At 30.9% G+C, this 26816-nt stretch overlaps 1 protein-coding gene across 3 annotated transcripts in view; it reads right to left on the reverse strand.

Annotated features, from left to right (window-relative positions):
• The window catches only part of Pcdh15 (protocadherin related 15), a 1472709-nt gene that overhangs the window by 86639 nt on the left and 1359254 nt on the right, over positions 1-26816 (reverse strand). For all 3 annotated transcript variants that reach the window (XM_063239515.1, XM_063239513.1, XM_063239514.1), the window contains 3 exons: positions 21808-21917; positions 19402-19542; positions 2077-2204 (listed from right to left, as the gene is read on the reverse strand). In XM_063239515.1, the coding sequence (XP_063095585.1) occupies positions 2077-2204; positions 19402-19542; positions 21808-21917 (379 nt within the window). The remainder of the gene's footprint in view (positions 1-2076; positions 2205-19401; positions 19543-21807; positions 21918-26816) is intronic.

The raw sequence follows: 26816 nt of genomic DNA on the forward strand, positions 1-26816 counted from the left end.
TGTGGTTGATAGGAATTTTGGTTGTTTCGAATATTTAGTCATTACATTGTACACCTTTTTTATATTTCAGTCTTAGCTTATTTCATTGATGCTATCCTATCCAACATTTCCTTTTTTTTTTCTTACATATTATTTTAATTTAAACTTCATCATTCTGTACTTCATGGTGAGCTGAAAAGTTAACTTTTTTATTTCAAATAATTATTTCAAAATTTTTTATTTTCAAATAACTATTTCAAAAGTTAATTTTCATCATAGGGTGATATGTAACATTAATTTTGCACTGTGAATAGCATGAAAGTGTCTTTCACAATCTTGGACGACTTCGACCCTTTACAATCATCTTTCCTTCAAACACCATAGAATACCTGGCCCCAAATCAATGCTATTTTAAATAATATTTTTGCTTTTCTAAGTGTGAATTGAGAACTGCTTAACTCTCTCACTGTGATTAAATTCTGGAAAGGAGAAGATTCCAGGCTGAGAGGCTTAAGTCGGAAACCAAATTATGTTGACCACTTCAGATTTAAGATTCCGAACTTCCCAATCTCTTGTCCACAAATGTTCTCTGTTTTTGTTCAGTTTACTTTTCTTTGTTTCCTATGTTTAGTCTAAAAGCTTCATTTTGAGAAAATCTAAACACACTTCCATCCTAATCTCAAATTTTTCAACTCTACGAAAACATTTTTTCACCTGTTGAAATGTTGAAATGTGAACCCACAGTGCAATTAGTGCTCTCCTACGAGGCTTGTTACACAGTATAGTTGCACCAATATATTGTTAAATGCTCTCTTCTCATTCAATCCCACCTCTGTTTGTCTAATCCCTTGAAAGCCATGTATTCTCTTTAGGGCATAGCTCACCTACAGACATTAGCTCCTATGTAGTTATTTACATTCCCTCTTTTTTTTTTTTTTTTTTGTAGCTTTTACTTTAAAGAGAATAAAACCAATAAAAATAAGACAGACTAAAGCCCATCAAAACAAAACAGTGTGACACAGAACTTCAAAACAATATAATAGGAAATCAATAATTGTTCCAATAAAGCCTTTTGTTTTCAAAATAGCTTCCCATACCTTCAGACATAGTGAAAATCAAATAAAACAACAGAATAGAATAAATTAAACAAAACAATGAATGCAATAAAGGACTTCAAAACAAGATAATAATAAATCCAACATGGCTACCATAATATATCTTATTATCCTTGAAATAGCTGTCCATTTAAATTTTACAACAGCACAATTCTAGTTACAAAGTGTTTATTAAAATATGTACAGAAAAATAACAATAATTAAAAAGCTAAACCTTACTGGAATCCAAATGCTTGCCTCAAAAAAACAGCATTTATAAATACGTTTCTTAGAAATGAAAATTTTGCAACTGTTTGTACTAACAAAGATTATCTTGAAACATATTTGATAACATTATAGAAAGGTTGAATACTATCATACTAATCTTAAATGTAATTTTAAAATTCTAAACAGGTCAGATTAAACTTTTAGGTATATGAAGGTATTTCTTTCAAAAGTAAATTATAAAAATTAGTGATTTTTTTTTAACATTAATTTAATTATTTATTTTTTTAAAATTACTGCAGAAACAAATCAATGCATAATATTTTATATATATTTTTTGGTTAGAAATCAGTGATTTTATATCCATCATTAAGAGTTTCATTTTGGCAAGTGCAAGGTCTAGAGTTCAATCCCTGGTACTCCCCCTCCCCCAAAAAATTCCATTTTGAAAATCTTTCAGGTTATTATGAACTAAAACAATTCAAGGCATAAAAATTTAGACTGAAAAGAAAAAGAAACATGTCAAGACCTTATTTAATATAGAATATGATAGAATATTTGTTCCTAGATTTTAGTAAAACTAAAGCAAATCAATTTGGTAACTTTTCACTTAATAATCTGTGTTGAGTTTAGATAATTAACCTGCTGTTTCTAAGATTTAGGCTTTTGTTTATACCACATGACTAAATATAGTCAATATGAAATGTGTTATTACAGTTTATTTATAAAAGCATATGAGTTTTGCTTTAGTTCACTATGTTAATGCATTTTCTCATACCTTTACTCTGAGCACCGAAGCAAACATTCTTGCATCCTCAGACACACCTCCAATGTAGAATTTTTTTTGAAACACTGGAGGATGATCGTTTTCATCCTGAATTTCAATGTATACTTTTGCTGTATTGCCTGGAAGACAAAATGATACATTTTTATTGGTCATTTCTTTCTACAGAACAGTGTACTGGGGTGAATTCTTAATGTACTTTAAAAGAAAGAAATAAAAATGAATTAAAAAGTCTCTTCTAAAAGTATGCCTGCTCCCCTCAAATGCAGAAAATACATGTACACAAAATTACACATTTTGGGTTTCATTACTCCTACATTTCTTATTAATTTTTACACTAGAGACACAATGTGATATTTATAAATATGATTTTTGTTTATTTCACTAATGAGGATAGCCTCGAGTTATCTCCATTTGTCTATGAAGGCCTCAAGATCATCCTTTTTATAGCTGAGTAATATTCCATTGTATAAAAATACCACATCTTTTTCTTCCACTCTGCAGTTGATGGGAATCTTGGTTGTTTCCAAGATTTAGCTATTACAAATCATGCTGCTATGAACATGGGTACACATGTGTCACTGTCATATGACCTTTTCAGGTTTTCTGGGAAAATACCCAGGAGGGGAATAGCTGCGTTGAATGGAACTTCCAATCCTACTCTTCTCGAATTCTCCATACTGATTTCCATAGTGGTTGCACCAGTCTACACCCCCCATCAACAGTGGAGCAGTGTTCCTTTTTTTCCCACAGCCTTGCCAACATTTGTTATCAATTGATTTCTTGATGGCAGCCATTCTTTCCGGAGTGAGATGAAATCTCAAAGCTGTTTTAATTTTCGTTTCTTGAATGACAGTGATGGTGAACATTTCTTCATGTATTTATTTCCCATTTGTATATCTTCATCTGAGTACTGTGTGTTCATCTCAGATGCCCATTTTGGGGGAGGGCCTTTGAATTTAGGGAGCTTAAGTTGGTAACTACTTATTCAACATTTATTTTGCCACTTCTCTCATAACCCTACAGGGCCCATGAATTCAAGTCTTTAGCCGCCTCACCTGTGTGACTATACATCACCTGCTTTCTCAGTTTTCACTTTTCAGTCTGTCCTGCTGACATCACAGTCACTTTATAAAATTCAGGTAGGACACATTAAGTCAATACTAAATGATAATTCAGTCATTTGCATACTCCATCATTTAACCATCCAAATATTCACGTATCTTTTGAGGGATTGCTATGGCTTAGCCACTCTAGGTCTCATATATGGGATAAGACATGAATACATAATCCTAAAAATGTTGACTTAGGGTGTAGCTCAGGGATAGAGCCCTTGCCTTGAGCACACATGAGGCCCTGGTTTTGATCTTAGTATTGCAAACAATAGCAATACAAAGCAAAAACAAAACATAAAACAAAAATATAAATGGTTTACATTGAAGTTAGCATGGAATAAAAAGTTCCTAATAATTTCACGTATTTTTCAGGCTCTGTTTTACTCCCCTCTCCATTTTGTCATCAGTGTCAGAGTACATGAATGATTTTGTGATGCTGACTATGTACACGTGTGAACAATCTCATTCTTCCCTCCACTTACATAAAATTACTAAGGCTCTATAGGTCACACTGAATGCCATTCCAGCAATATCAAGCATGTTCACTCATTGTTATGAGTTACCAGAACACTCTTCTTATTCAAATGATATTCCTTGATTTAATTTTGAGTTTTTAAGAATTCTCAACATCCTTGGAATTGCATTGTGTTCTATGGTGCATTTTGTCCCTCAGGACTTTTTAAGCCTGAGAAGAATAAAGTCATAACAGGCAGAGAACAGTGCACACAGTGGCCCAGTGCATGTGCATGATATTGCTAGGATGGCATTATGACCTATATCATTTTAATTTTATAAAAGTGGAGGGAAGGGCAGGGGATTTAGCTCAGCAGCATAAGCAACCTGCCTTACAAGCATGTAGTTGTGAGTTCGATGCCCGGTACCAAAAAAAAAAGACAGTGGAGGGGAGAATGAAACTTGTACACATACATATATCGTGAAATCTGCACCATTTTTGTCTTGTCAATGTAAATTTTTAGGAAAAAGCAAATTATGATAAAACACAAATATGGATATTTCAGCAGCTCTCCTTCATATGGAAAATATCATTGGTGGGGATTATTAATGGCAATAATCACTTCATAATAATTGAGAGCATTGGGGGCTAGGTGCTTTCTGTGTATTCTTACAACTTACTTTCATAATAATATTGTAAGTACAATGGATTATGTACCTTTTATCAGTGAAAAATATTGGGAGGTTGAGTAAATTAATTACGTATCTAAATTATAGAATGAGGAAATGGTACTAGTAAGATTCAGGTCCAAACTATGACACCACATATATTTAATAATTTCTTTGTGACCACAATCAGTTATTTTTAAAATGTAAGTAAATGTTTAAGTCTAAAATCTGCAGTTTAAAAGGAAAAGGGAATAAATAGTATGATTTTTAAGTCATTTGTTTTTATGTATTTGAGTAAATTTATATATAAAACCACAAGAATAACATTTCACTGGGAAATTCCCAAAACTTTCTCCCTTATTTATAATACTTTGGAGCCTGGGAATGCACAATGACCAAATAGAGCTAAGAAATAGAAAATCTACTTCTAAACTATATCAAATACTAGGTGGCTAATCTGATGAAATTAAACCTTTTCTGTGGAAGTGTTTTTATAAAATCAAAGTTGAAAACGTGGTTCATTCACCTCGTGAAATCACAAGTTAAATCATAAAGATTCAGCGTGAATTTAAAATAATAAACCTCCAGCCAAGATGGAAACTAAGCCCCTGCCTGTGAGCCTCAGAGCGCACATCAGAGAGAACAAAGACTTAAGCTAAGTCCCCACCTCTGAGCCAGAAGACCAGTGGGCCGGGGAGCCACCAGCTGATTCCCAGGAACTGTATTGTTTGACTGACTTTGCAATCCCAAAGCTGAGAAACTAGAGAACAAGAATATGCAATATAGTAACTACTATCTTTATTGCTGTTTCAATTCACTTTATTCTCTTTAAAATTACAAAGGAAAAACATGAATGAAGAAGTTAGTGGGATTTAAATTGTACAGTAGATATTGTGAAGGTTAAAGGGAAGAAGATGTCTGAAAAGCGAAGCCGTTGTTAAAATCCTTTTCCCTTATTATGAAGCTCTGGATCGTTTTCATTGTTTGGTTTGGTTTGGTTTTATTCTGTTTTGTTAGATTTTATTATGTCTGGTGGTCTGGGCAGCTATTTTGAAGATAACAAGAGGCATTGTGGTAGCCATTATTGATTTGATATTATCTTTCTTGAAGTCCAATATCACTCTCTTTGTTTTGTTTTGATTGGCTTTATTCTGTTGCATTTTGTTTGGTTTTATTCTCTTTAAAATAAAATTTTAAAAAGTTTAAAAAGTCAAAAAATAAGTCAAGTAATAAACTTCACTTTCATATAATTGAGCACTGTCAACTTCAAATACTACTTACAAAATGAATTGTTTCTTTAATACAGAAAGAGATGAATAAATTATCATGGATTCATAATATGGAATATACGAAAGTCATTAAAATGATGCTTTTGATGAATATCTTAGGACAAAAATATTTTGAATATAGTATTAAATTGAAAGAAAAAGTCCATGTTTCTAAGCAAATGTTATTAAATTTTGCATATGAATCTACAGTGAAAATAATTGATATAAAATATACAATTTTTGAAAGTCAAAAATACATAATTATAGGTGATTTCTATTTCGCACTAAATGTTTTTGGAAAAAATATTGAACTGAACTTTACTAGATAATTTCTAAGCCTTTCTAAAATGATTCCGTCTCTCTAGCCTTAGATAGAGTTTGGATTTCTTTTTCAGATTCCAAAAGACATTATAAGATGTAAATTTTTCATCTTGTCTTTTAAGATTTAATCAAATGTTATATTTTAGCATGTTTCCTCTTTTAATATCATAGGTGATTATACTTGTTTTGATAATTACTTTGGGAAAAAAATGTCTATTTTGTACATGTATTATTTGGTTGCCAATCAGTATAGGGGAATCTAAATCTAAAGACCTAAAAAGATATCCTGATTACTTTCTTAACATGTTACAACCTGCAACTAATATATAGGAGAACATGTGGAAAAACTCTATACTAATCTTGAATATAACAAAGAATACTAATTATAAGAATACTAATTACTTGTTACATTTTTAAATTATGACTTAGCTATCTCACAGCTAATATTATTGCTTTAAAAATCAGGTGTTTCATATAGCTCAGGGGCACAGCACCTACCTGGCATGCACAAGTTTGTGAGGTTGCTCCCCATTAGTTGCAAAAAAAAAAATTGAGTGTTTCCTGTGTTCCAGTACATCGATTACTTTGCAAATACTACTGTCCTTAAAATTCCCACTCTATGACTCTATGGACATATATTCAGATAGAAAATGAGAATTCTAAAGGTTAGAAAATATTAGTAAAAAAAAATCACAACTAGGTCTCTGATATTAAAAAGGGAAATGCTAACAAATTATGTACAATTTTTAAATATTGACCTTTTTGCTACTTTATTAAGGTATTTTTGAGTAATAAAATTACATGTTAAATTATCTAGGTCATAAAAGTTTTTCTCACACTAGATTTTAAAATAAAATTTTGGAAAATTTTAAAATAAAATTTTGTCCTTTAAATTTATATATATTTGCTATTTAAGAAACTGCCTGTAAACAAAATTGTACCACTGGACTGGTTAGAATCGTTACCTTTCTTATGTATTTTATTTTTAAAAAATTTATCAGTATATAAGAGGAGTACATTATGTTTACATTCCTTGTGAGAATTTGGTATATGTATATAATGCATATTAATTTCTTTTCCTCCTCCCAAAGCAATCATTTTCAAAGAATCTTGACGGTAAGCATATGCTATAAATAAGTAGCTGGTAACAGACTTCCAAAATTGAAAGTGACAGCATTTAAAATAGTGATTTCCTTTGAATTGCTTTCCTGTAATTATTTTTAAGATATTACATGGAGGACTAATTAGGTACAAGATACCTCGAGGGATTAAAACTAGGAACAAGATTGATTAATTGAGCTTTTGAACATTCCCAGGAACAAAGAAATGAATTCAATTTGGAAGAACTGACTGTTAAGTTTGTACTCTGAATAATGATTAAAAAGAATGACAAGCTAAATTTATGCTTCTCTCTAAATCATAACATACTCAGTTTCTATTTTTGCATTAATATAATGTATGAATTGACATGTATGTCGCTTAAAATTTAAATATTAACAAAATTAGGGAATCTTTAAGGAAAAATTAAAATTAAATTAGTGCCTATTATTCTGATGAAGTCAAGAAATTCTTATCCACTCATTTTCCCTGTTTTCTTTTACAAATATGTGGCACTGTGAAGTTCAACTAAAGGTCATCCACGATGTCTTCTTTTGTAATAAATTTTCTTGAGTGTCAACAAAATTGATGTCTAGTCATTCTCTGTCTTTCCTGAACCATTCCACTCTTGTATTTTGACCAAACAAATATTGCTCTACTGCACTGGACTCCCCAATTTTTACTCACTTTTCCCCATTCACTAAATAAAAAGGCTTCTCAAAAATGTTCACCCTTTCTCTCATGCCAGCTTCAAGAGACAAAAGGAAATGGACTCTCAAAGCTCAACATTTTTTTTTTTTATAGTTTTACTGGAATAGGCCATTGGCCTATTGTTTTTAGCATCCTCAAGATATTCCACGTACTGAAACATGTCATATGTTTCTGAGAAAAGAATAAAACAAAATAATAAAAGCCACAGTTAGTATTTCAATAGTTGGAAAAAAAACCCCACAGAAAACGTTAAATAATCAGATTTCCATTTTATAAGTGCAAATATTTTAATTCATTGATTTTACAGAAAGCCAACAGACAAACCTCAAGGGATTAAGTGGCTCCTGTTGTCACTGGGGAAACTATTTTATGACATGTCGGTCCCATTCCTCTACACTACTCACTATTCCCCAAAGTTATCTTAAATATATGCCATCCTAAACTTTTACATATGAGGTTTCCTTCATTTTTCTTCTATATGCTTCCATATAATTTAATAAGGATAGCTCAACTTAAGTAAAATCAATTATTGCTTTTCGTACCCGTTTCCTATCCCAATTAAGAAATGGTTAAGCCATTTATTCTCTTTAATTTCAAATCTATGTCTGCATTTCTCATATGAAGTGGTCTGTCATGTAACCGTCTCCATGGTATTACTTAATGTGTATTTAGATTTATTAATGTCTTATTTCCTTAAAATCAAGAACCTCATCTTGCCAATGCCTGTATTCTTACAACATTTAGAAATATTATTGGTCGTATCAACTATTCAACATACATTTGATAATTTAACCTTTCTTCACGATCTCTGTGGCATAAGAAATATTGTAAAGGCTATGTGACAAGGAAAAATATTTCATAACATGATCCAATATAAAAGGAGCATAGTTGTTTCAAGTGAAAAAAAATGGCTTTAAAGGATTTAGATTATTTGAAGGTTTATGCATCTCTCAATTTGTCCTATAATACAGTCGAAGGTATTATTTTAAAAATTTAAGATATTATGAAAAATGTTTAAGGTAATATTTAAATGAACTATATAATTCTTACACAGGTAGATATTAAATGTAGCCTATATCTCCATGTCTTATATATATGATCTTCATTCTCCAGAATTGGAATTAAGAATACTAGCATCTGTTAGTATCACTAGTTTCAAACAACAATACTCACATGATAAAGAATAAAATAGAAGTTATATAGGAAGCAGGGAGATCTTTCTAAAATGGAAATGAGAGCAAGGGATGGAGGCAGAAAAATGCAGGGGAAGAATGAAAATGTATTATGTGCATGTAATGAGCATCGCAAGAAATGCAAGCATTATGTAATAAAGCATGAACATGTTCTAATAAATAATGACTAAAACATGTTTATAATAACATACCAGCTTTAGGGAAAGAATAAAAATAATTATAAGATGACCCAATAAACCTTTACCAATCTGTGTAATATAAGCTATAATAATATCTAATTACATCTCATTTTCATAATCAAAAAGAATAAGCAAAGTAATTCTTGAGATATATATGCATATATATAATATACATGCATATATTACATATACATATATTACATATGCTGCTTTTATCTTGGAATATACAAGATTCTATTATTGGCTCTTGTCTCAATGTTTTCACTTTGTATGTTTAACTCACGGAATGCCTTTGCGGATAACACATTGAAATTTTCTGAAATATCATGCAATTCATAATTCACTGAAAATAATTATAATGTGGTGTCATTAATATTACAGGTGAAATGACATGAGTTTAGCTCAAAGTTCATAATAACAATATATGATTAAGTGTAATATGGTCTTTCCCATTGAGATATATCATCTCTGCCTCCAAACTGATGTCCATACTTTTTTTCTTTCAGGATCCACCTCAAATTTTTGTAGTCTAAAATATCTCTTCCCCAGCTCCATGCTGACATTTATGCCAGGTAGAGCCATCTATGGATTCAGACACACAGCTTCTACATTCCTGTGATGGAAACTGAGGAACTGAGGCTACAAAATTTTGAATAACAACACACACTTGCCCTAGAGAACAATTATGATCCTATATATTTATTCCCCAAGTGAAAGGAAGCACGCATCAACAAGGAAACTTCTAAAAATTAAATTAGTTAAGTTGAATTTTGCAGTGTAATTAGGAGCTGATTAGGAAAACAATGAAGGAAAAATACAGTTAATGTTCTTAAAGGAGGAAATAGTATAAGCCAGGACATACTCGAAATTAAGTGAATTCAACTCCATCAACATAGAAATTGAAAAAAAGAAATCAACAAAATGTTTAGCACAATTAGGAAGTCTACTGAAGTTAAGATAATAAACCATCTAAAATTCACTTCTACTAGCATTCTTCCATATGACACATTTGTTCATAATTCTTTTTATTGTTTAAATATAATGCTGAAATTTATTTTTGTCAAGTTAATCTGGTTTTTCTTTTCTTTCTTTCTTTCTTTCTTTCTTTTCTTTTCTTTCTTTCTTCCTTTCTTTCTTTCTTTCTTTCTTTCTTTCTTTCTTTCTTTCTTGCTTTCTTTCTCTTTGCTTCCTTTTTCTCACAATAAATAATCAGTAGATGCTGCTGCTTGTTAAGAAAGATCAAATTACTTCACTAAAAGAAAAACCATTATTCACTATCAATTTGCCATAAGAGGCAAAGCATAGAAAAATCAACAAATAACTACGTTGTCTTTTGCAAATTATTTAAAAGTACTAGTGCCACATTATATTAAGACCTTATCCTGATTAAATAACAACAGATTAGGAGTTCACAGTGTCTCAATTCATACTACAATAAAACATAAAGAAAGAATATGACTTAGTAGAAAACTTTGACAATTTCCCCCATAATTTTAAGGGTTAAAATGAACTTTATACTTGTGTTATATGCAAATGATTATTTCAGTTTTTTTAATTTTGGTAATTTTGATTATTGTAGCTACAAATATATTTGAACAGACTGCAGTTGTGGGCAAAGTTTCATGTGCTTTAAATATAAGACTCATTTTCTATTAATGGCAGAGATTTTCTGAAGAAAGAAGTTTTTCTTGCACAGCCCTAGACTCTCATTATTAATTAAGTGATTGATACGCAAAAACTTGCAGAAATATTTTAGGTTCAATGAACAGTATAAACTTTGAATCACAATTTAAATTTAAACTAAAGTAGCTAAAAATATACTGAGCTGCTGATGGCGTTCAATGATAAGAGTACTTTTCTAGCATGTGCAAGGCCTTGCACTCAATAACTGAAAAGTTATTTTAACTAAATATTAACTAACTATAAAGAATTTCTCAAAAAGGAAAAAAAAATTGCATCTCCTGTCTTTAGACTTGAGCACAGTTAGGAATCAGTATGATGAATCATTTTATGCACTCTTGGTCTCTTTAATACTTTAATTTTAATAATCCATGAAAGTAATAAAAATATTTTCTTTATAAAACATACTTTTTCATTTTAAATGTATAAACATATAGATATATATACATATATATATATACAAATATATACATATTTACACATGTATTCCATTTTTAAAAGGTGCACTAGACATCACTTCCATTAGTTCAATCAATTTTGAGGCTAATGGATGAGCAATGTCCCAATATTCAGCTTTAGAACTGGAGTAATAAATTTTTTCATAATCAATTTTTCATCATTGGAAAAAACCTGTTTTGTAAAATACAGTTGGTTTTTCTGGTAAAATAACTATATGCCATGACTATACTAAAATAAATTTTAATTAATTAAAATTTCTTTATTTTACTATACATTATCAAGATAATTAGAATGAAATAATCTGTTAAAAGCAATACTATCATATAATTTTTATAAACTGGTCTCCAGGTTTTAAAGTAATAAATTATTAACAGCATCTTAATAGTGACCATAAAATTTCAGTACAAATACAATGCTCTGTTCACATGTGACAGGGTTGTAGAACATGTGACATGCTTCAATATTATTATTCAAATTATATGAAAAATGCATTTGTAAGCTAGTCAATAACAAGAAAAGAATCATTAGCATTACTTGTCATAGAGCTTCTCCTTGAAACCAGAAAAGCCAAGGAAATAAAAAAGATTAGAAACTTATACCCTAAAGCAAAAACATAAAATAAAATCAAAATCATTTGAGCTGTTTATATTACCAGTTTATCTTAATTATTCTGTCATTTATTCCTGATTGAAAGTCTAGTTCCCACATCAAAACACAATGGCATATTTATTAAAAATGTTATTTTTCCTTCACATTTAAAAACAACTATAATTTTAATATTTCAATTATGCAATTACATAGATCAATCAGAGCTATAAAATAGTTTGCTATTGCTTTGGTGCAACATAAAAATAAATAGGTTGGATTAACTCTGTGGCAAAAATACTAAAATAAGTTTCCATAGAAATTCTCTCCAGACACAGACTCCTTGGAGCCTCTTTTGGACCTATGGTATTTTATCCTGTGTGCTCAGAAAACATTGACTTAATCTGGGATACAAAGCATATGAACAAGAATTAAAGTTGTCTCATGCTTTTGAAATAATATATTGGAAACAGAAATCATTGATGTCTACCTTTCCTTGGTGAAAGGAAGACACTTATTTGTTCAATATTTTAACCAATGTGGTAAAGAAAAAGAATATCAAAAACAGCAATCAGCAAAGTCAGAGAGCTTGTAGTGAGAGGAACAGTAGGAATATTACCTTAAAACTGTTTTTTTTTTTTTTGAAGGAAGAAAAAGCACTTTAACGCTTTTCTGAGTCATCATTTTACCACGAAGTATTGTGAGCTCACAAATACATGTCCATGTAAAAACATCTGTAGTAATCACCATACATCTGTAAAAATCACTTTAATGTTTTCAAAGTCATCATTACAACATGAAGTACTGTGAGCTCACAGGTACCTTTCCATGATTAAACACCTGTAAGACTGCCTGCTAAATTACCTAGTGTTGGTGAGGCAGGAGTGGGGAGAGATCCTTCTTAGTGCCCCTAGTTATCAAAGTGAGCTAGCATGTGAATGTGTGAATGGTATATATGCCTCATTTCTGCACACTATTAACATGATATTGAAATCTCCCCACTGTTGATCTTAACTTTCCAGACTCAATCATGCTTTGAATACATTTTACTACTTATATTTATGTGTATATATATATATATATATATATATATATATATAATCTATTGTTATACGTCGAACACAGACAAAAAATCTATCTGCCTGAAACTTAAATTCATTAGAAACATTCTACTTCATTCTACTGCTGTATTCTAGTTTACAGCCACACTGAAATGAAATGTTTAACATTGACATTAAAGAGTATAATTATTAAAGTGTTTTCTACTATCTTTTTAACCTGTTGCATAATAGAATATAATTTTTAAAGTGCATTTTTCTACTATCTTTTTAAATGTTGGTATGAGAGTTTTTTGCTACTCGATAAAAACTGAAAAATATTATGACTAAAAATAATTATTTGTAAGAACTGCACCTATGAAACAGCTAACAAAAAACAGGGGAAACAGCATTAAGATAAAGACATAGTCAATGATTTCTTGACTCTCAAAAGCACAAATCATCAAGGAAACAAAAGCAAAAATCATCAAACAGGGATGCAACAAACTAGAAAACTGCATAGCAAAGTAAATAGTCAACAAAATGAAAAGACAACCATAAATTCATGGAAAATATTTGCTAAATATTCATGCAGCAATGTACTAAAAACCAGAATACATAAGGAAGTCAAGAAATATAATAAAAAAGTAATCCAATTTAAAAATGGATCAATAATCTCAACAGATATTTTCCAAAAGAAGTAGAAATGATCAACAAGTATATGGAAAAGTAATATCATAAGCCATCAAGAAAACGGAAAAAATAGTCAATATCATGAAGTATCAAAGAAATGCAAATCAAATCATAATGCAAAACAATCTCAACCTATCAGAATAGCTATTATAAAAAAATAACAAATGACATGAATACAAAAAAGAAGCTAATTCAGTATGCAGTTGATAGGAATGTAAATTAGTACAGTAATGGAGAATAATATGGCAATTTCTTGACAAACAAAATGAGACATGTAGTTTAGCCACTTCCTTTCTAGGAAAATGAAATCAAAGTACCAAAGAGATACCTAGAAGCCCATGTTTATGCTAGCACTATAGACAATAGCTATGATGTAAACTCAACCTACATACCAAATTAATGAGTGGAAAAATCACACACACACACACACACACACACACACACACGCACGCGCCATCCATAAAGAACAAAATTACATCATTTAGAGAAATAAATGAAAACAGAAGACATTATATTGAGTGAAACAAGTCAGACAAAAAAAGATATCATACATTCTTTCTCATATATTGAAGTTTGAAAAAGCAATGTAACTGTAGTCCTCAGGGGCGGGGAAGGTGTGTTAGAGGAAGAGAGAGGCTGGATTTTGCAGCATGCATGGCATGCATACGCTGAAATGTCACACTGGCCCCTGTTAAAATGTACCAGTAACATATTAATCAAGGACAGGAAAATTAAGTATTCAATAAGAAGTACAATGATAAGAAATAAAAAAAAATAAAAGATCAGTTTATTAATCACTATTTCAAATTTCATTTAACGGTAAAATTTTCTCTTCCTCCCCAGCTTGATGTATTAATGGAAGGTCTCCTGCCTTTCATGAACAGACTGTAAAATACTTCTTTTTATTGCCCTTTATTAATCTCCACTTCAGTTCATTCTTTTTCATTAGATTTAGCATGATCTGACCTTGAGACCAAGCACAAGAGATGCATGAGTCAGACAGAAAATATTACTGCTGAACATTTTTTGGGTCAGGTCTGTGTTTAAAACAGACACTATGAATGGGTTTACCCAGAGCTGGTGTGCCATCCTGCAGAAATTTAATTTGGATAGTGAATTTCAGTTAAGTCAGACTTGTCACTTTAGTATGCTTTTAGCAATATGAATTAAGTTTTATCACTTATATTTTCATCTTGCTTCTAGGTGTCCTACTGAATATGATCTAGAAAAGTAGCATTTACTTGAGTCTCAAATCTGGATCTTGGACAACATTCACAGATTTTTTTTCCTCCATAATTCTAAGATTATACGTTTATATAGATGTGGCTCCAAGGATTGTGAGAGTTGTTTTTCCATCTTTTCCTCTCTAGATTTCTCTAGTCAGCCTCAAATATGAATCCATCGTGTTGTGCAAACACAGGGACAGTGTTTTTATGTAGTTTGTAATGTTAAACATTAGAAAGGGAAGTTTATACATCCTGCAATCCTCTTCAGTTTGGTGAGTGTATAATGACAGGCATTCAAGTAAAATTTTATATCATTTTTTCCTAAAATCACACCGTACACAAAATTGTTTCTAAATTTCTTCTTTTTTGATCAGATTTAATTCTCCATGAAAGAGGTTTTAGAGCAGTAAACTCTGATTTTTTAATCTCTTATAATACCCAGCCAGGCGTGGTGGTTCACGCCTGTAATCCCAGCACTTGGGAGGCTGAGGCAGGAGGATCATTGCAAGTTCGAGACCAGCCTGGGCTACAAAGTGAGCTCAAGGCCAGCCTGAACTGCATAGCGAGACCGTGTCTCAAAAAAAGACTATATATATACATACATATATATATATATATAGTTATTAATCATTTAAAATATCTATTTACTGTGTTTGAAATTGCACTTTTAAGTTTTGTATGTCCACTCTTCAGAACACAATTCAGAGGTCAAGCTGTTTGAAAGGTCTTTTCTGATCACTCCTGTGTTACTTGTTTGTTCTTCTGTACATAGCACACGTTTCTGCATCAGCCATAACTCTGAAAGCACACTGTCTCTGTGTCTCTCTTGCATGCACAAAAGAGTTCTAGAGGGTAGAAACTTGGACATGGTAACTACTTATTAAGACAATGATTGCTTAGTACCCAGATCTCTTATAGAACTCAGACCAATGATCAGGAACATTCTGACCCTAGAGGGTGTAGATGGGGGCTGGGAATAGTGGAATATATAACATCTGTGTTTACTAAGATTGTATTTTCTTTATATTTACTACTTTTATTTTTGCAGTGAGCAGAAGAGCTATGGTAGTGGGAAAACTACTTAAGCCTACTTATTTTTAAATTATTGAGGAAAATGCTCTTTCAATATGCCTTATGTTAGTTTGTGTTTTTCTAGCATTTATTTATACATTCATCATCTATATATCTATTGTATTACCAACTATTTCCACAGATGATTAATGAAATTTAAATGATAAAGTTAATAGTTAAGAGGAGAAAAATTTATCTAGAAGCCCATATGAACAATCTAAAGCACGGGAGTGAACTTGGTAACAAAGTCCAGCCATAGCCTCTTTTATCAAATACAGTTTATGGAGCACAGCTGCACACTTTGGGTTTTTCTCAACCTTAAAGCTATAATAAAATCAAGTACATTTGCTGCAAAAGAGGTAAAACAGGCATAAAACCTCAAAATATTTGCTTCTCAAGTGTCCTATTTGGAGCTATTTCATATTTTGAAAACCAATAAATGAGAGAAATTTTCCACCATTGCTTTAACTTGTGATTCACTGGGTACAAGACCTCAGAATAATCAGATATTAGATACTAGACGTTCCTCTTTCTCAGAATATTTTGGGCAATGAATATAGAAGAAATGAGAGAATGATTAGGTGACCTAAAACATGATTGTCAGTGACTAAGTCATCACAAGGGAAAATCAAATAGCTGATAGGTAAAGGAGAACTAGTTGATTTAAAAAATATGTAAAACAACCTGGGTCTAAATGGTCTCTAGATGTATTATCGAACTACTAGCAATAAATAAGACAAATGAAAACATTAAATAATCTTTTCTCAATACAGTCACCAAAAACCAGGATCAACTCCAGACAGGTCTTGAATTCACTGTGTAGCTTAGACTAGCCTAGAACTCCACACAATCCTCCTGCTTCTGCCTCCCATGTGCTCAGATTACAGGTATAAGTTAATATACCTGGATTCTATTCCAGTTTCTGAAACAGATGTCGAGGAGGATGAAACATGCTAATAGGAAAAAGCCAAAAATTAAAAATAAATTAAAGTAGTCATAACTAAGTGCAGTTAATGAAACCTGATTAGAATTATGATGAAAATAAATGTTTAATATTAACACTGACTGAATATATATTAGCATTGAATAAATCTGTTCATTTGGATGAAAGTAATAATGAAATTTTAGTTAAAGTTTAAGAGTTCTAATCTTTAAGAAATATATATCAAATATTTAAATATAAGAGATGCCTTGTCCTTGATCAGCTTCAGAATAACGAAGTATGAAATAGTTGGAATTAGAGATCAGTTTATTTCCCAGAATGTGTAACACTCACTTGGGTAGTTGACACATGAATGTACACTGTAATATTTTCTGTAATATTCATGTTTACCATGTTCTGTACTTTGATATCTAGAACTGAAAAACTATTTATCCAGTAAAAATTATTTATGACATTAGTCTTACAGTTGTAAATATTTGAAACTTTGAATTTATGAAATAAGTTTGAATATTTCTATTTTAATAATTAATTTGCATTTAAATATTAAATACTAAAATGATTATAAAATTTACTGTGAAAATAATTTTATTAATAATTTCTTGGTGAAGGAATCACAAAATAATAAACTTTCTGCTTTTATGTTTGTTATTAATGTGATATATGGAAGAACTAAAGGAATAGGGGCAACAAATACTAAAAAAGAATCTTTTGATAACCAATAAATTAACCTCAATTTACATAATTCTCTAGTTATTTGCATAACTAATGGAATGAGGATGGATTTCAGGACATTAACAGTTATTAATAAATGAGATTTTTTTAAAATGCATGAGTTTGCAATTCAAATTTAAGAGGCAATAGCCAGCCACTAAATGTTAACAATAGTATTTAAAACATCAGGAATTAAGCAAACTAATAACTTCTACACTTCATGTGTATCTGAGGGGATAATTCACAGATTTGTTAACAGGGCTTATCTGTACGGGCATACAGTGACACACAGGGGTATATATGTGCATTAATAGTCAATATTATAGACTAATAAGAGGGCACATGTGTGCATTAGTAGTCTTAATATTATAGATTAAAAATAGACTAATATTTACATTCAGGAACTTGGTATATCTCTAGTCCAAAAAAATCACATGTATTGAGAAATATCAGGGCTTATGTCTAAATATTTACACAAAATTTCTTCCTAAAATTAATCTTGCTCATTTATTTTATTTGTGATAAGGTATATTTTGCAATTTAGAGCTATTCCAATCTTTTGTCTAGTTAATTAACCAGTTCAATTTACAATTTAAAGAGTATTCTATATTTACTAAAAATATAATTTCCTGAAGTTTAAAGATTTTAAAAACTCAAAATATAACTGGTCTCCTATTTTTCAAAAATTTAATTAGGTGAGTAATGTGTTATCACGGTAGCTAATTCTACTAATTTCAAATAGTCATTCTGTACAATTTTATGAATGATTAGTTTGTATCTCTACAAGCAATTATACAGTGTTCTCTACTAGTTCTGTAAAGCAGCATTTGCAAAAAATAAAAATAGTCATTTATTTTCATGATCATTAGTTCATAACTGGCACAGAAAATTCTGTAATACATTTTTGCCCTGATTTTTCTCTTCTTTTTATCTTGTTAATGTTCTCATTTTCTCTTCTTTTTTACTCTTTTCTCTTTTAAAGATGCTGACTTCTGATATGATATGATATGATATGATATGATACGATATGATGTGATATGATGTCCAGGGATCATCTAAAGTGCAGGGTCAATTCTTCAGATACTATTTTTCATATTACAGTCTATGCCTCCACCTTACACACAGTTAAACTAAAGATTTTATTGGATCATCAATATTTTTAAAGGAATGTTGTGGTAACAAAAGTTTGGATTATTTAGTGCAAAAGAATATAATCAATATAAGTGAATAATATTTATTGTATTATTGATAGATCCCCTTAAAATCTGCATCATTGCCTTTCACAATTTGACCTTCACTTGCTTTTCTGGGTGGGTAACATTTAACCAGGAAATGTTCAATGTGGACTTAGTCTTCAGCTCCTCTATTACAGATTGTCATTTTTTTAAAGTATCAGTGAAACTTTTCTTCCTTGCCTTTGTAAAATGAGGTACTAATTTTCTCTCCTAAAAAGTGTTAGATTAAATATGTTACTACATGTGAATTTCAATTATAAGTTTTAATTACTACTTTTAAGGCAGTTTTTCGTCTGTTGTAAGAAAATTGTCAAATATAAAAAGCCTTATGATTTATGTAATGTAATACACTCATTGATGTATATGTTTCAAATGCTCATTCAGGGTTTCACAGTGAGGCTAAGAATAAGCTTTGATATTTTACATGCACACATAAAGATGAAATCCTAACAATGTAGTACACATAGTTCATAAACAGTGAGTTTTTGCTTTTCCATTTCAAGAGTGTGAAATCAGACCCAGTATTGGTATCAATTTTACAATGAAATAGCCATCATGTATAGTTATTAACAATCTTGTGATGTTCTCCACAGAGATCTTTATTTTTCATACTTATATAATCAACACCAACTCCATAAAACTCTTGTTAAATTCTGAGGTATTGCAACCTACTTTTTGAAGGAACTCGAAGATTGGCAAGGACCACTTCCAGGGAATCTGCCTGGACCCGAAGTACATAACTTGTCCTGGTCTCGTAATCCAGAGGGGCATTCACATAGATAACACCTGTGATGTTGTTGATTCCAAACTTATCTAGAATTTAAAATGCAATTCTTAGTCATTTTCCACATACTGCACAGGAAATATTCCTTTTACTAGAGGTGATAGCTTTAAAAATACTGAAAATATCTAATCATAATTCACAAAAATGTTAACACAGTGTTATGAGCCCTTGATATTATCAACATCACTGTTTCCCTAAATGCATTTTTGAAATTGTATTATTATTTTGAGATTTTCTTCTACTTAGTTAGCATTTCTATGGTCATTATAATGGGGTGCAATATTCTGGTTACCACACGAATGGAAGGTTTTTTTTGAGGGGGGGTACTGGGGATGGAACTCATGATCTCACACTTGCCAGGCAGGCACTTATGCCACTGAGCTAAATCCCCAGCCCCAACATGGAAGGTTTTTTTACAATGATGCAGGCTCTTGTAAAGAAATCCATTTAGGAGATGGGGACGTGGCTCAGTGGTACAGCTCTTGCCTGGCAAGCACAAGACCCTGGTGTCAATCCTCAGAACCACAAAAAATAACTAACTAAATAAATAATGAAACTCATTTAATTTTATTTAAAGAAGTAGTTCATTCAATTTCCAGTATCATAAAAAAGTAAAGAAGTATTACAAGATATTACTAGATTATACATTTTTTAAATTTCATGCATGACCTATAGATTTAATGGTATGCTAAGAACTGATAATTTAAAATGTGTTTATTTTATAAAAGTATTTGTGATATAAATATTGTGAATATTTTGTACTGATCGCTATGCTTACATATATATGTATAATATATACATATATATATATATAAAATATGTATATATGTGTATTTGTTTTCAAATTTATACAATATGTAACCATACATATATCATACATAAAAGTATAGATACATAGTATATACATATAGTGAAAGACATTTTACATCAAATACATAATCTATGATGTGTACAATTATAATACATAAAATCATATAGTATCATTTATAATATATAATGTAATATTATTACATGTCTTATATTTATACTTAAATGTATATTTTATAATAAAAATGTATCATGTTTACATATTTACTATATATTATTGATATAAAAAGGTCAAATTAGTAAAGTTTATGATATCTGAACTCTTATAGTCTCCATATCTTTACTTCACTATTTTTCTGGTTTTTTTTTTTTTTATTTTAAACTCTACACATTTCTTTATCAATTATTATTATCATCTCTCTTCTTTTCTATTCCTACCTTCTGTGATAAAAACTAATATGTAATACATGGTTAATAAATTATTTACATTAATAAAGGAATTGAAAGTGAAATAATCACTGTGGGGAGAAATGGTAACAAACAGAGCCAAAGTGCTTCTTCAAAGAAAAATGCTGATGAGATCATGGAGCAAAATAACTTCAGTCAGATGCTGGACCTCCAAGTGAAGAGGAAGTTCAGCTATCTTTGTGGAGGAGGCGAGGCAGTGTAATAGAAACCAGAAGCGAATGAGTTAAAAAAAAAAAAAAAAAAGATGTTGAAAATTTGCTGCAGGCAGAGTTATTTCTAGCAAAGTTGGTCATTCCTATGATTAAGAAAGGCCTTTGTAATTTTCTTGTGAATTGCAGATCAGCATTAACATTTCTTAACAATAATTCTTCAGCATTAATTAATAAAATATATATTAACTTTATAATATGTCAGGTTATCTGGGAAATCAAAAGAAGCATAACGAGCAATCAACAGGTAGATATTATGTGAAACAAAGAGCTCATAAAATTATGAACTTCTTCTCAATTACTGTTTCTGAAATTACCATTTCTGAAAGAGGTAAGTAAAACTCAGATTATCTGTTGAGTTAGGATTTTTTGGCTCTATGGCTGAGTTTGTCTGCTTGGGAAATCATTTTACATGGCATACAAAATTTTTAATATATCATGATGTTTCGAACATTCACATTAATATATGATACTAAAACTTCTTCAGGATTAATTATAGTATGACCTGAAGTCAAGATTGTTGATGATATGGGTAATACTGAGACATTATTATATATAATAGTTATTATCCAAAACTTTCAATAACATGCATTCATTTTAAAGAATATTACTATAATGCCGTCAATATAAAATATAATGTAACCTTCTAGAATTACTTAGGATCTAAGGGAAAAATTAGATTATTTATCAAATTACTAATTATACTTAATTGAATTCAATTTCATTGAAGATAAAATATATAATTACATCTAGGATTAATATTATTCAGGGTTTGCTTACAGTGAAAAACCAACTGCAAAATCTACCTACCTTCTTCATTTCCTGAAACAATAGAATATACGATGCTCTGATTAATGGCTGCAGCAGAAATTACACCAACCATGGTCCCTCTGGTTGCAAGTTCACTTACAGGAGGAGGTCTGTGGGTTAGAGAAAACGGTTTATTTAACTTTAAGGCTATTTTAATGGAAACTATTAGCTCAGAAAAAGCTTAGGATGATAAGAGATTTTCAGTATCCTGCTTCCACATATACACAGTTCCCTCCACTGATGATGCATCCTATTACATGGATGTATCTGCAGGAGGGAGTAAACCTACTTTGGCATGCAGTAATCACCTCATGCCTACAATTTACACAGGAGTTCACTTTTGGGGTTGTACATTGTAGAAGTTTGGACAACCATCAGGTGTTTATCACTGTGTTCTCAAACAAAATATTTCCAGTGCCTGGAAAATTTTTGTGTACTCCATTTCTTCATCCCTCACCCTATCCAGTCCCTAATAATCACCTATATTTTTCTGTGTTTATAGTTTGTGCTTTTCTACAGTGTCATACAGTTAGAATCATACAGAATATTGTTCTCTCAGATTACCTTCTTTCCCTTTGTAGTATGCTCAGAAAATTTCTCCATTCCTTTTATGGTTTGACGCCTAATTTGTTTTAATGCTGAACACCATTCCATTGCCTGGATGCACCACAATTTATTTTCATAAAGAAAGATATATATGTTTCATCTAAATTTTGAAATTTTGAATAATGCTGCTATAAATATTCATACTAGTTTTTGTGTGACAATGGATTTTCAACTCCTTTGGGTAAATTGTGAGGTTCATAATTGGTAGATAGCATTGTTTCTTACGCTTTACAATATTTGATGTTGTAATTTTTCTCAATTTGGTCCATTCTAACAGATGTGAAGAGGTACTTGTTTATTTTTTTAAAGATGTGAATAAATAATAGATTTACATAGGAATTTTATGTGTATGTGTATTTGTACATTAACAGTATCAGGGCCTTCCTGATACTTCCAAGGAAATTCCATCCTTAAGTACATTTCTGACAAACTTCAAAGCAAATCTCAAAATTAATTAAGTAGTAGTCTCATTTAGAATGTCTTATAATGTATAACATTGTTAATTAAAATGAAACAGTATTAATCTATCACTTGACACATTACATACAAAATTCTATTCATTTTTATCCACTGTACCTTCTGGAGTGAAATGAAAAGAGGATATAATTTGATAACTCCACTTGCTAAAACAAAATATTGTTCTTACATTCTTTATTGACCATAATTTAAGTAAGTGGACTTAATATACATTTTTCTAGTCTTATTTTTATGCTATAAAGCTGTACATGCATCAAAAGTATTTGCATGGATGGCTTCAAAAAATCACATTACCTTCCAATTCACTGACTTTGTTTTACTGTATCCATGCTGTCTCCCTAGTATCTTTGACATCTGTCTTCCAATGTACATTTTTACTGATAAATCATTTTCTAAATAATAATTTTATTTTATATTGTTTTTCATGACTAGAATATCATCAATTTATCTTCACAAATTTGTATCATGTAATTTTTTCTAATTCACAAGTAATTTTGTCATCATTCTGCAATACACTTAGAAAAACATAATATATTATAGTAACATTTTGTATCTTTATTTATTACACTCACTGTAACCTATTTGATTTCTGTAAGCATTCTCTCTGGTCTGTCTTATAAGAAAATTCTATTGAAGTTTGTTCTCCATGGTCCTTTCCCTTCATTGCTTAACTCTTTGTCGAATGATTCCTCATTTCTCCATCCTTTCAGTTAATCTAATGTAGATTATATTTATTTATAATTATATTTTTATCAAGCTTCTGTAAAAGTCTTCTACAAAATATTCTGAATTTAGAAGTAATCTAGAAAATTAATTATGTGAGAATATCTATAAAAATCTTATCCAAATTGCTTAGTCCTTTTGAATGACTAAGTTCCTTAAATGCAAGTTTATCTACATCAAAAATGCTGTGATAAGTAATGTTATTGTACATACTCATTGTATGTTGAATTCCTTGATAAAGAATAATATTGTCTATGTAATTTATAAAAATATGAGGTAGAGTTTTATTTTAGTAATTTACATATTTTATTCCTTTTAGTTTCCTTCAATTTTCTACCCTCTTTCAGTGAAAACCAAAAATTGATATAGATAACCATTGCTTTGCCATTCTCAATATAAGTAGTTTGCTCAGAGTTGCCCCAATTCTAAAGATACTGTATATGAATAAGCACATTATCAGTCTCTGGTCCATGAGGCCACTTAATCTGATGACCACTGTTTATCGGTGTTTTATGTCAATTGTAAAGCCTATGAAATTATTATCCAGGAATTATAGTTTAAGTATTAAAAAACAAGTACTCATTATTTGCTGTATTTAAATATTGGGAAAGTAGAGAACATTTTGTTGATAACAATACCAAGAACTAGAACATATCTTCCACAATTTTACTAACATTACAAATGCAAATATACTTGATGGTAAATAAGTTCACTTCATTGACTGAAACAATGAATTCCATTTTATTTCTCCTTATGAAATTCATGTCGTTCCTATTTTATGCTCTTGATTAAGCAAAAAAAAAAAACACCTTGTTTAGGTTTGGAATTGATATAATTGCTTAGATAGATTTTTCTAAAGTAAGATATGATTGTGACAATTACATTCTACAACTCTTTCATCTACATGTTGTTATAATCCTGTTTTGTGTAATTGGGATACCTTCAATATCCTCAAATCTTAAATGACATTAATCTATGGTTCAAAGGAAGGGATTTATAAACGTCCCAGTGGGGTGATTTTGAGGGACTGGTTTCATTATAAATTTGTGATAAATTAGCTCACAAAGACACATTAAGATTATTTATTTTAGCCACATTGTTTAATAACTGTTCTTGTTTATTGTGCAATCATTAAGTCTGAACAGAATTAAGTCTCTAGACTTATGGAGGTAGGGCAGGCCAGACAGTCTCTGAACTGGCCTATCTTCCCCTTTGAGTGTTCGTACCTTTGTGTATTCTTCTTCTCTTATATAAAGAATGTATATTCTTAAGTAAAAGAATTCATAATTAACCAAAAAATATGATAGAATCACTTTGGTGATTATCATGAATAAGACTAGTAATTTAAAGCTCTTTTCTTGTTAACAGGCTCTATTGGATATGTCACTTGCTTGCCTTAATAATGAAAGCTGCCATATGGAGTGGTCTATGTGAACAGAAAAAAGGTAATAACAGACAGAGAGCCACAAAGAAGAGAAGTCATTTGTCCAACATCTCAAAATTGCTGAATCCTCATAAAAGAATCTCTGATTCTTACAGCAGTTCCTTTTCCAGAACCTCTGATGTGATTCTGTCCTTGGTCTCTGAACTTTCATTAAGTCTTACATGAGACCAGGAAGCAGAGGACTTGGCAAATCTATGATTACGTTCCTGGCCTACAGAAACTTCCAGTAAGAGTGTTATTCTAATTCATTAAACTTAGGGTCATATGGTTGACCTGTAGTCATTTATATGATACTAGAATGATGAGCTGGTGATTTGCAACAGATTCAATTATCTACTATTATTAAAAAGTTAGATGTAAGTAAATTCAGACACAGTGATATATGACAGTAGTCTTAAGATACTCAAGAGACTAAAGCATCAGGATCACTATTTGGAGGCCAATAGGGAAATTTGTGAGTCCCCGTCTCAACAAAATCTATATATCCACATAGTATATTTAAAAAAAGGGTGAATACTTATGCAAGAAAATTATCAGAGTAAAAGAAAGTGCCATTAACCCCTCAAACACTCTCCCTCACAATGAACACACTTACCCCATTTCTCGCCACTTTCTGAATCAGTGCAAGAACTTCTCTTTATGAAGTGCTATTAATAAATACAATGAATGTCGCTGCCAAGCACCATCCAATTGAAAGGCAGACTTGTAAAAGTATTAGTGTCTAATTATCCATTTATTCACTGAATCTCGTACTGTGAGACTTCTGACTTTCGGCCAAAGTCAAAATGATCATGAATGCTAAATATTTTGGATTCAGGACACCAAGGTAGCTACAATAGTGTAATTAAAGATATTCACAAAAGTGAACTTTTAAAATTGCTTTAGAAAGTGGTGAGGATAACTCTACATGTGTGCTCAGAGGACATGGTAGTATGTTCCGGGAGCAGGGTAAATGGCAACATGTCTTTCATATATATATATATATATATATATATATATATATATATATATTATATATATAACTTAAACTTAGACATTCACTATTTTTGATCATGTCTCATATATCTGTTTATACTTAAATACACTGAGAACGTAGCTCAGTGCAAGTTGGTTTCAACTGCTAATAATATAAACAGAAGAAAACAATAGTATTATTATGGCTTAAGTCTAGATTTCCTGAAAGCCTCACGTGCTCATAGGTGGGGCTTTTGGGAGGTGATTGGATCATGGTGTGTGATATTTATCAGTGGATCCGTCCACAAGTGAGTTTATAGCCAAATGTGAACTGAGCAGCAAAGCCAGGAAGCATCCATCTCTTCCCTTCTTGCTTAGATCCCTCTCTCTGTATCCCACCAACATAAAAGGAGCTGTTTCTCCTCAACCCTGCTTTGGAGTCAGCCAACTGCAAAGTGAAATCTCTGTAAACTGTGAAGGAAAATAATTCTCTCCTCCTTTAATTTGTGGGTGTCAGTATTTTGTCTTAGTCTCAGAATAGCAACTACGACAGATAGACATATATTGGGGGCTAAGTTCTCTATACCTTGGATGTGTAGGACAGGACCACTGCTTCTCATGAGTTTGGCAGGGCACCACAAGAAGTGTGCACGGCAAGGGAGCTGAGATTCATAGGGACTTGATTTTCACTTGTTATAATGCAGACGATTTCTTGTTGCTCGCTGAGAAGCCACCAATGCGTGCTGTTCTGCTAGATTAGACATTCTTCCTGTCCCAGATTCTACTGCCCCTTAAACTCTCCATG

This window comes from Cavia porcellus, unplaced genomic scaffold (assembly GCF_034190915.1).
Source record: "Cavia porcellus strain 051 isolate PalLab524CR breed Dunkin Hartley unplaced genomic scaffold, mCavPor4.1 scaffold_28, whole genome shotgun sequence".
Classification (NCBI taxonomy): domain Eukaryota; kingdom Metazoa; phylum Chordata; class Mammalia; order Rodentia; family Caviidae; genus Cavia; species Cavia porcellus.